Source organism: Rhinatrema bivittatum, chromosome 3 (assembly GCF_901001135.1).
Source record: "Rhinatrema bivittatum chromosome 3, aRhiBiv1.1, whole genome shotgun sequence".
In the NCBI taxonomy this organism is placed as follows: domain Eukaryota; kingdom Metazoa; phylum Chordata; class Amphibia; order Gymnophiona; family Rhinatrematidae; genus Rhinatrema; species Rhinatrema bivittatum.
Genome location: NC_042617.1, coordinates 173,061,433 through 173,073,583, shown reverse-complemented (window position 1 = coordinate 173,073,583; position 12,151 = coordinate 173,061,433). Strand labels below are relative to the sequence as shown.

At 43.4% G+C, this 12,151-nt stretch overlaps 1 protein-coding gene across 1 annotated transcript in view; it reads right to left on the bottom strand.

Annotated features, from left to right (window-relative positions):
• SMYD3 (SET and MYND domain containing 3) overlaps nucleotides 1-11,759 on the bottom strand; it is a 1,539,893-nt gene extending 1,528,134 nt beyond the window's left edge. The window contains exon 1 of the mRNA XM_029593951.1: nucleotides 11,468-11,759. Within this exon, the coding sequence (XP_029449811.1) occupies nucleotides 11,468-11,631 (164 nt within the window). The 5' untranslated portion in view covers nucleotides 11,632-11,759. The remainder of the gene's footprint in view (nucleotides 1-11,467) is intronic.
• Nucleotides 11,760-12,151: the final 392 nt, after the last annotated feature.

Genomic DNA, 12,151 nt, shown 5'->3' with positions numbered 1-12,151 from the left:
ATTAGTAGTAGAACAGCTATTTTCTGGGTGATGTTCCATCTTGCCCTGTCGTAATTCCATATATCCGCATTTTCATCTAGAAAAGAAAGAAAAGAAAATTGATTGCCATTGCTGTATGTTAGTAGTGATTGCCTTGTTTATTTTGTGGCTCTGACTATGAAGAGTAGGCCATCTGCTCAAAATATAAACCCTGACAAACAGGTATAGGTTTCTCTTATTAACCCTCCAGAGCTGCAGTTTAAACAAACCATCATAATACATGGCATACTTTAATAGTCATCAGCAGGACCAGAATTTCTTTTCTACATAAAATGCAAACATAAGGGCATGAAAGTGATAACACCACCCAGACTAATAATTTAGAGTTTAATCATTTAAAAAATAGTAACGCCTTAATTTGTTAAAAGATGCTGACATTTCCCTCAGTTGATCCCAATTCATTCCAAAAACCAATTTACTGTATTGTGCCAATTAAATTTGAAAGGTGAGCAATAAAAACATTTTTGTTAGTTAACACAACGCTATTATAATTGCTCTTCAAACCACATTGGTGTGGTTTCCAAATCAGATTTCCCAGTTCTGGTATCAAAGATTAAGAAGCGAAGCCTCGTTTGTGTGGATATCTTACTCAGATTTTAGCACTAGACAATACAATATGAAGAAAAGCCACTGTAAGGACCCATGAAGAAATTCAACAAACAAATTCCTGAAGCTTTCAGTTAACCAATTGTAATAACTGACCAACCCACTTTTACTACCTCAAAGTCCAGCAGCTTAAAGAGCCATCATGCTGTATGAAACAAAGGACAGGGGCTTAAAAACAACAAGAGGAAATATTTATTCACTAAGAGCATGCGAGGCAGGGGGACATGTAGAATATCTTTGTACTACCTTTTCTAGAAGTCCAAACAGCATTAGAAGTATGCTCGGAGCAGATATACAACAGTTCTTTATTTACCTGTTCTTCCCCATTCATGATTCCTACTAAAAGTGCAACTAATGGAATTTCTTATCTTCCTCCATAGTGAAGTGTAGATATTGCTGGCAGAAAAGGACCTGTGGTTCAGTTTGCTTTTATCTGTCTCTTGTATTCCCATAAATCCTGTTCTCTCTCCTTTACCTTGCCATTAAATTTCATTACCTTCCTTTTCAAATAATACAAAAACAAGTGGCCACTCCAGGCAACTAACCAGCAGATTTAAAACAAATTATCAAAATTACTTTTTCACTCAAAATACAAATCAAACTGTGGAATACTTTGCCAGAGGATGTGGTCAAGTCAACTAGCATAGTAGGGTTTAAGAGAGGTTTGGACAAATTCCTGGAGGAAAAGTCCACAGAACATTATCAGCCAGAGAGACTACAGAAAGTTAATCCTATCTCTAGGGATAACAAGAAATGGATCTACTTTTGGGATCTCCTAGGTACTTGTGACCCAGACTGGCCACTGTCAAACAGGATGTTGGACTCGATGGATCTTGATCTGACCCAGCATGGTATTTCTTATGTATTGTGAGAGAGTCCTGCTAGCAAGTGTCACGTGAGACTTCCCTTCAGTCTTCTTACAGGCCGATACAGTACAGTGCGCTCCACCGGAGCGCAGTTAACCGGCATTTGGATGCGTGTTTTCGACGCGCTAGCTTTACCCCTTATTCAGTAAGCGGTAATAGCGCGTCGAAAACAGGCATCCAAACACCCCCCCCCCCCCCAAGACTAACAGCGCCCGCAACATGCAAATGCATGTTGATGGCCTTATTAGTTATTCCCGAGCGATACAGTAAGTAAAATGTGCAGCCAAGCCGCACATTTTACTTTAAGAAATTAGCACCTACCCAAAGGTAGGCGTTAATTTCTGCAGGTGCCGGGGAAGTGCACAGAAAAGCAGTAAAAACTGCTTTTCTGTGCACCCTTGACTTAATATCATGGCGATATTAAATCGGAGGTCCCAAAAGTTAAAAAAAAGTTAAAAATTAAAAAAAAAAAAAAAATTAAAAATGGGCCCGCGGCTCGCAGGTTGAAAACCGGACACTAAATTTTGCCGGCGTCCAGTTTCCGAACCCGTGGCTGTCAGCGGGTTTGAGAACAGACGCCGGCAAAATTGAGCGTCGGCAGTCAAACTCGCTGACAGCCGCCGCTCCTGTCAAAGAGGCACTAGGGATGCGCTAGGGTCCCTAGCGCCTCTTTTTACTGCGGGCCCTAATTTAAATAAATTAACTTACTGAATTGCGCACACAGGAGAGCGGGCGCTCGCTCTCCGGCGATTTTTACTGTATTGGCCCGTAAGTTGGCAAGAATAGAGTTACCTAGGCATGCTATGGAGAGGATACAAAAGGGAAAATGATTTAAAAAAAAAAAAAAAAAAAAAAAGTTCATTAATTCATTCTAAACACTAATAGTAAATGCTATGAGGACCTAAGATTCCTTACAGCTCCTTTTGAATGCAATGAGATTTCCGCACAGTACTCCAAGCCATCATTCTCCCGAAACTGGACTATTGCAACTCTCTTTTGCTGGGACTCCCCGCCTGCTCCACCAAACCCCTCCAGATGGTACTAAACTCCACAGCAAGAATACTCACCAACGCCAAAAAAAAAGACCACATCACCCCGATCCTCCAGCACCTCCACTGGCTCCCCATTAAATACAGGATACAGTTCAAAAGCAGCATGATGATGCATAAGGCACTTCACAGCTTATCCCCACTCAACTTAACCTTCAAACTGCAACTACATACTTCAGATAAGCCGACTAGAAGAGCATATCAAAATAGAATGATTACCCAGCCCGCAAAATCCTCCCTAAGAAAACGCGCTCTATCAACTGCGGGCCCGTCCCTCTGGAATTCCCTACCACCAGACCTCCGCCTTGAGCCGTGCCACACTACTTTTAAGGCGAAACTAAAGACTTGGCTCTTCCTGCAAGCATTCCCAGAGAGCTAAGAACTAGAAGATATAACAACCCCTGCCCTTTGGTTCTAATGTACTGCCTTATTTATCCAAGATTATAAATTGCCTTATTTATATGTTTAAAGTTGAGACTAATTAGTTCCTGTCTTCTTATTACTTAGATCGAGTATTCTGATTTGTTCCATGTAAATGGCCATGTTAACTGTTCCTTGTAAACTGTTCCTTGTAAACTGTTCCATGTAAACTGCCACCCGGCAGTAATTATTACTGTTCTCTGTGAACCGGAGCGATATGTATTGTATACAGGAGCTCCGGTATATAAAAACCATAAATAAATAAATACCCATCTAAACAATCCAAATGATTCTCTCATGTCCAATTTTCATAGTTTATTCAAAAAAAACAAGCAAGGTGATTACCAATGCATCTTTTATTAATTTTTCAATTTGTAGCTATTCCCTTTCTTCTGCATTATAGAATCTAAGCTCATATTAGCTAAACAAGACTGTAGACAGCAAGATCAGGGCAAGGAGAAGTGAACAGCAGCTCACAAAATATTGCAAATGCAAAAGTTGAGAAAGCTGAATATTAGATAGGGGCCCAAGCAAGACTGAGCATAAGGGCTAATGCTGGGTCAGACTAGTGATCCACTGAACCTAACATCCTGTTTCTAACAGTGGCCAATCTAGGTCACTTACAGGCCGATACAGTAAGGACACGTAAGAAAGAGTGCGGCAGTGCCGGGCGCATCCTCATTTGCCGCACGCACAGTTTGGTTCACATACCGCTCGATATAGTATTCAAATAAGATGCAAATGCAAGCGGCGTCCAAAGTGCGTCCATGAAGTGGTAGGAGTGCGTAATCCATTTTACTGTATAGAGCGGAATACAGCCCTATACAGTATCCTGGGTGCGCTGCTACCTGTCATTTCAAATGTCATTTGAAATGTCATTCCACCAGGTAAGTTCTTTTCTACAGACCCCGCTGCCTTGAGCACCAGGCTGGACGACCAAGCCGCGACCTCAGACGTCCGGCTTGGGCGTCCAGCCAGGCGCTCAAGGCAGCGGGAAGGCCCATACAGGAAACCCTATTATTTACTATCTATATTTAAAATATTTATGCTACTCACCCTCTAGTTCTTTGGAGGGCTACAAGGAGTCCTAGTTGTTGCTGCTCAAGGCAGCGGGAAGGCTGGGCTCAAGGCAGCGGGAGGTCGCGGCATCCGTTCATGGACCTTCCCGCTGCCTTGAGCGCCTGGCTGGACGCCGCGACCTCCTGCTGCCTTAAGCAGCAACAACTAGGACTCCCTGTGGCCCTCCAAAGAACTAGAGGGTGAATAGCATAAATACTTTAAATATAGATAGTGAATAATAGGGTTTCCTGTATGGACCTGGCCAGACACTTAGGACAGGGTTTAAGTATTTTCACATGAACGGACGTCGCGACCTCCTGCTGCCTTGAGCGTTCGGGAAGGTCGATGAACGGACACCTCGACCTCCCTGCTAAACTGCTCCGCCACACTCGGGGAAGAGAAGGGAAGGCTTTCGGGGTCTCCAGCTCCCCTCTCCTCGCGGGGGGGGGGGGGGGGGGTGTTGCCTGCAGAGAAGGTTGAAGGAGGGATCCAGAGGGGGCGAAGATACAGCTCAAGGCAGCGGGAAACTGACTGAACACCACACTAACGCCAGGGTCGGCGGTAAAATTGCAGGTTAAAGACACAGCAAAATAGCTGGTTAAAAAGGCGATAATCGGAGAGCGTAAGGACAAGAGAGGTTGGAGATTCCCTTTCTGAGAGAGCCAACTGAGGGATTCCGGGGCTCGTGGTGGCTTGCTTCCCCGATTCAGACGGTGCCCGACAGCTGAGACCCCTCTGACGTCACGAGGCGGGACCAGAAAGCGGAAGCAGGAAGCCCTATAAAATCAGGCAGAGAGCGGCGTGCAGCAGACGCCGGCGCGCTGCCTAAGCCGTGCGCGCGCACATGTTAGGCTTTGCCTGGCTTCACCTGGATTCGCATGGTTTCGCCCAGAAAATTCAACTAAGCGAAGTTTTTAAGGTAAAATTATTTTTCTTCTCCTTCAGCTCACCCCTACGGGTTAATACTTTGCGGAAAATAAGGCTATACAGTTCAGACCTTGACTGATTTCTTAGCGGGATAAATTTCTGAGTCATGCCTCCTAAAAGAAAGGGGAAGGTGAGGGTTCCCCCCCATCACCAATACAAGCAGAAATCAGTCGGTTTATGATCTCGCCTGCGTTCAAAAAGGCAGGATACGAGAAATCTGGTGTGCCAATCAGTCAGGGAGGACTGATTGTGCCTGCAGAGGAGACCTCCCTCAGTCCTAATACAGGACTTCCAACGGCTCGGAGAGAAGGAAATGGGACAATTGGAGTAACTGAGGGGGAGATTAGTCTGTCCAGTCTGGAAGCGGGGAAGGATGAAACCCGCATTCAGGGACAGATATCCCAATCAGCTGAGGGTGTTGATGGAGCAGAAGGAGGAATAGAACTGTTGTCTCCCCCTATGAGGTTAGAGACACAACTGACCAACAGGACACCCCCTATCTCATTTCCTCACCCAGCGGTGATTACATTGGACAATCTATGGGAGATGATGGCTGGGATGTTAGAAAATATTAAAGGTTTGGAAAATAAAGTGGATTTGCTAAGTATGGGACATCAACAGGAAGTTTTTCAAATCCAGAAACAAATTAAAGAATCTTCTGAGAAAATTAAAGTACTTGAATTTAATAAGAAACATCAAGATTTCCAGACAGTTGTGGTTAAGGATAGAGAAAATATTGTTAAGAGAATTGAGGCCATCGAAAACAATTCCAAGCGCTTAAATTTAAGAGTTTTAAACTTCCCCAGGATAATTGGGGAAGCTCCTTTAGTTTCTTTAAAAAAAATTCTAAGTGAGAATCTTGGTTTTGTTGATGAGTCCCCTACCATATCTAACTTATTTTTTACCTAACCAAAAAATATAGTAACACAAGAAACTAATCAAATGTTTCAAGGAAATCTGACAAACTTCCTTGAAGATTCTCAAGCACAAGTGATTGATAGGGGGACGTTATTGGCAATTTTTTCCTCAATTAATGATGTTAATATACTTATGAAAAAATATTTTGCCAAATACCCCATCATTCACTTTGGCCAGTCTATTAAAATTTTCCCAGACTTAGCTGCTTCTACACAGCTAAAACGGAAAACCTTTTTAGGCTACCGATAGGAAGTAATTGCTTTGGGATTTTCTTTCAGTTTGAGATTTCCATGTAAATGTCTTATTGCAAAGCAAGATGAAGTTTTTATTTTTTCCATGCCTGAACATTTAAAGAATTTCTTAGAACAACGGAAAATTACAACCTCATCCCCTGTGTCCAATGTTAATTAATTACAAGGAAATGTAGGTTTCTGTAATAGCCCTGATATTGTTAGATAATGTGCGTTAATACTCCCTTAAATTTCTGTGTTTTTTCCGCATTCCTCTCAAGATTGAATTGAGACAAATGGTTTAGATTGATATTAATGGTAATCCTTGAATTGTAAGTTAAGGAGAGGAATTTCTAATTATCAAACCATTTATTTTTGTGTTTCTATTGTAAATCATAAGTGTGATTTATTAGAAAATTAATAATTAAAGAATTTTTTTAAAAGGCGATAATCTGGGCGCACGTTACCGTATCGGAAGGAATAGCTAATCCGATCATTAACTTATAATATACATGCCGCGGGCGGAAAGGGATACGTGATTTCAAGAAGCGGCAAGGACGCGTAAAACCGGATACTGAATCGCGGGTTCACCTTACGCGTCCAAATTGTGTGTCCAAAGCGGGTTAGAAATGGGGTAACTGCGGCCGCGCTTTACTGTATCGGCCTGTTAGAGAACCTGTCATTTTACAAATAGGAAAGATAATTCTACTCCACTCACTCTCAGATGCAGAAGATAGAGACACTTAAGAACATATTCCTAAAATGAAGAGACACAAAACAATCAAGAAAAAAAATATTTGCTCTAGACTAGAGATATGCAGACAGTTTAACAAAGTTGTGCATTCCTCTAGATAGACCCACAATTCCCTGTGAAAGCGTGTGTAACATTGCAATTAACAGGTACACTACTTTTAACACTCAATGCATTACTTTAGCAAACAGAAAGACATGAATGGGCCACAATGAAATGAAGACATATTACCTTTTATTTGAATAATGAGCTAAATTATATTTTGTGCCATTTTGCACACACTGGTATGAAACTGACACATTCAAGCCCCTGTCTAGCAACATGTTGCTACATAGCTTCAGTATCTATAACATTTTAATGTGATCTGGAATATAATTTGAGAATATGGATGATATTTGAGTATTCTGAGAAAGAATGAAATAAAATATAGACGTCCTCCCTTTTAGTTTAAACAAGACTCTCTCTTCTCTGGAATTCCCTAACAAACGACCAGAGAGAGAGGGAGAGAGGGCCTGACTAACTGCAAGACCCTCCATAGTAATTAAGTATTTCTCTCTCTATAGGAGGGCCATCGAATAGGTGAAAGTGAGGTGGTGGTTTAGGGGCTAGTTTGGCATGTAGAGTGAGATGTACGAACATCACAGTACACCATGGTGAAGATTTGATGTCATTTGGAATGAGGAAAGTCACAAAGATGAAATTCTGTTCTATGTTCTCTCACCCTAGCTTGATGGAACCCTGGTATAGAGTCTATCAAGCTAGTGTGAGAGAACACAGTAGAAATTTTAACTTTGTGAAACTTTCCTCACACCAAATGACATCAAATCTTCACCAAGGTGTACTGTGCTGGTCGTACGTCTCATTCTATTAATTTATTTATTTGGAGTTTCTTATATACCGATAGCCGTTTGCACATCGTATCGGTTTACATATAACTAATAACTTGTGGGCGTAGCCCTTACAACGAACAGTAAAAAGAATGTGGAAAACAAATATACAAGAGATATATGTGTAATTAATAGATCTATGCAACAATATACAAGAGATATATATGTATATAACAGGGAGTATAAAAGAGGGTTTCTTAGACAACTATAATAAATATATCTTAAGGAGAACAATTATGATGTAGGGGTCATGATACTAGCAAAACCATAACCTTAAACTATACAAGGTTGTCATGAGAAAGTGTAAAAACAGCGGTGTTGAGCTGAGTAAGTCAGAGATTCAAAGGGTGGGTCGGGGAGAAAACAGCATAACGGAGGTAAAAAGGGTGTGGGAGAGAAAAGGAGGGCGAGGGAAAATACAAAGGAGGGCATACAAAGGGGTAGGAGAGAGGAGTGGGTCATGAGTTACAAGGAGGTGGCCATGGGGTTAAGGGAGTAGCAGAAAACGCTAAGGGTGGTGAGAGTCAGAAGCATGGGTTATCCTATCGATATCCTGTTGTAGGGTCTTCTTCATTGGGATATCCTGTTGTAGGGTCTTCTTCATTGGGAGGGGGGAGCATGTGGGTAGGCCTGTATGAACAACCAGGTTTTTAGTTTTTTTTTTTAATTTAGGAGTTGAGGTCTCAGTGCGTATATCAGGGGGTATGGAGTTCCATAGGGTAGGGCCAGCAAGTGAGAATGCTCTGTTCATGGTAGAGGTAAGTTTGATAGTTTTGATAGTCGCAGTGCGGAGGGTTCCTTGGAGGGCGGGGCGGGTGGGTCTGATGGAGGTGCGCGGATGTAGGGGAGGGGTGATCCAGTTGAGGTTTTCATTAGTCAGACTTTTATGTATAAGGGAGAGGGCTTTGTACAATATACATGATCTACATGCAAAACTAGCCCCTAAACCTGAAACCACCACCACCTCCTCACCTCAACCTATTAGATGGCTCTCCTACTGAGATATAAATAGGTGCCCACAGTGAGGCCCTCCCCAGAGGCACGCTCTCTCTCTACTCCACTCCCCTCCCCAGCCCAGAAATGGCCAAAATGCAATTCCAAAAATGTATCACGAATTGCATTATGGCCATTTTGGGCATATCGCACAGCCTAACACCAGGAAAAAAGGTGCGGTTATTTCTGGCTTTAAAACCATGCAATAGTATGCAATAATACCCCTCTTAACTAAATCCCTCCCAAACTCCTCCCTGATCCTGCTTCTCCAAAAAAAATCTGCATTCGCATCATGCATTTTGAACAATATCACATAAGTTATGGCATTAACTCGTTATCACATGCATTAACACCATAATGCATTTTGATGAATAACCAGGCAGGTTTGCAATGCATAATCCTTCCGGCCTCTCTCAATTTTGCATTATCCTATGCACATACTCCTTCAGAGAATTGATATTTCCTGTATTGTATTTTCAATGTACTTTAATTTACTGGTATGTTATTTTAACTGTAATTCATTGTGTGTATTTTATTGTACACTGCCCTGATTGTAGGAAGGGCAGGTAATATTTTAAAATACATAAAATACATAAATCATTGCATTTTGTTACCTAACTACACAAGAGGCAATCACTTCTATTACCATTCCCCTTTCTCAGTCTCATACTGCATCAGTATTAGCAATATACAAACAGATATTAATAAAATTTATCAGCTGGAAAAGTAAAAAAGAAAAAAAGTGGACAACTGCCCCCCATCCATGATCAAAGTTACTTACCCCATGACCTACACTTTATAACTACTTATTATACAAACCAAAGTCAGAAAGAATATATCCATCCTCTGCCAATAATCTTATACTCTAAGGGAAGTTAATCAGGAAGCCTGAAAAAGGGCCAGAGCTTCACAGTTCAATTAAGTTTGGACTCCCTTCTAGCACTTGTAGAAAGCAAACGGGCAGCAGGTCCATCAGGCCGATACAGTACAGTGCGCTCTGTTGGAGTGCATTGTTAACCTGCGTTTGGACGCACGTTTTCGACGCGCTAGCTTTACCCCTTATTCAGTAAGGGGTAATAGAGCATCGAAAACGCGCATTCAAACCCCCCCCCGAAACTAATAGCGCCCGCAACATGCAAGTGCATGTTGATGGCCAAGCCGCACATTTTACTTTCAGAAATTAGCGCCTACCCAAAGGTAGGCGTTAATTTCTGCCGGCACCGGTAAAGTGTACAGAAAAGCAGTAAAAACTGCTTTTCTGTACACCCTCCGACTGAATATCATGGCTATATTAAGTCGGAGGTCCCAAAAGTAAAGAATAATTAAACATAAAAAAAAAATTAAAAATCGGCCCGCAGGTTGAAAACCGGATGCTCAATTTTGCCGGTGTCTGGTTTCCGAACCCGTGGCTGTCAGCGGGTTTGAAAACAGACGCCGGCAAAATTGAGCATCGGCTGTCAAACTCGCTGAAGCCGCCGCTCCTGTCAAAAAAGAGGCGCTAGGGATGCGCTAGTGTCCCTAGCACCTCTTTTTTCCACGGCCCTCATTTAAATACTGAATCGCGCACATAGAAGAGTGGCCTGTGCGCGTGCCGCGCGCGCTCTCCCGCAACTTTTACTGAATCGGCCTGATAGTATCAGGCCGATTCAGTAAAGTCCGCGGGAGAGCGGATGAACACCCGCTCTCCCGGCACGCGCACCAGTCACTCACCAGTGCGCGCGATTCAGTATTTAAATTAAGTGGTGCGGTAGAAGCAGGCAAAAGGAGGCACTAGGGACACTAGCGCGTCCATAACACCTCCTTTTAGCCCGGAGCGGCGGCTGTCAGCGGGTTTGACAGCCAATGCTCAATTTTGCCGCATTGGTTCTCGAGCCCTCTGACAGCCACGGGCTCAGAAACCGGCAAAATTGGGCGTCCGGTTTTCGGCCCGACAGCCACCAGCCCATTTAAAAAATTTTTTTTTACTTTTTTTACCCTTCGGGACCTCCGACTTAATATCACCATGATATTAAGTCAGAGGGTGCACAGAAAAGCAGTTGGACACGCGTTTTCCGCCCCTTACTGAATAAGGAGTAAGGGAAAACACACGTCCAAGAGCAGGTTAACAGTACACTCCGTCGGAGCACACTGTACTGTATCGGCCTGTATGAAGGCTAAAGAGAGAAAGTATTACTGAATCTCAAAACCTCAGCAACAGGATTAAAAATGCATCTCTGGATCCAATGATGGCCAGAATAACCCTAATAAGGTGTTAAAACTCACGCTCAAAAGCAATTTTAATTCATAAGCCCGCCCACTTTCACAGAAACTATATAGATTTCTAAAGTTCTGACATAACGGGCCAGAGAAATGCTGCACATTCTCTCTATAGCCCCGCGGAGCTCTGATGTCCTGAGCAAAGGAGAGGGAGACGGCAACTGCAGAGGAGGCTCAAGCAGGTACATGGAGGATTGCCACCTGATCCAGGTAAACCCTGAAAGGCTGAACCAATTCTGGGTTTTGCACCTTTGTATCCACGGACCAGACTTCCAGCTTCCCTCGGACAATCAAAAGCACAAGTCCACAGATGGGAGAGGGCAATACCAGAACCGAATCAGGCTGCCCCAGGCCGGCCAAAGCCGGAGGGGGGCGCGCGCTGGCCGGCCACAGGGAGCGACCTCCGCGCTCCCAGGAAGAGAAAGGCCTTTGCCGCCAGAAGACAGACAGAGTACGGATACAGTACCTGCGCAGGCAGCGCTCGCACACGGCTCCCCGACTCTTCGCGGTGACGGCATAAACGAAGGGCTCAGCGGCGGCGTACAGCAGCTCCCCGGGCGGCAACGCACACACGGCCCGCAGACCGTTACCCTTCCCCGCCGAGTGGAACTTCTCGAACCTCCGCGCCATAGCAGTACCGCGCCGCACTCAGCCAATGGGGGTGGCCCGGCTGGCTCTGAGAGCGGATACGGTATTGGGCGCGCGTCCACTGATCACGAGACCAAGCGCGCAGAACGGGCTTGTGAGGCTGGCAAGCGCGCCGCCATGTTTAAATGTCACGTGAGGCGGGTGAGCACCTGTCAGGGCTGGGGGTTAATGAAACATTGGCGAGTCTTACGTACAGTTTTTTTTTGTGAGCAGTTTACAATATCGTTATTTAATTGTACAGTTTAACTGTAAATACAATATATAACGTGCAGATTATTAAAACAATATTTTATAACAGTTTTGTAAGGATTTTGTTTGATTTGACTTGTTCTGATGCGACTTTGGCCCTAAGGATAAAGGTGTGAGTGATGATGTTGAAGGTAGGGAAATCTTCAGGCAGGGACAAAAAGTTATGGCTGTACTGAATAATTTGTATAGTGTGTTTTATATGTTATTTTTGATTATTTGTTTTTAATTGATAAGGTGTACATCTCTTTGAAAG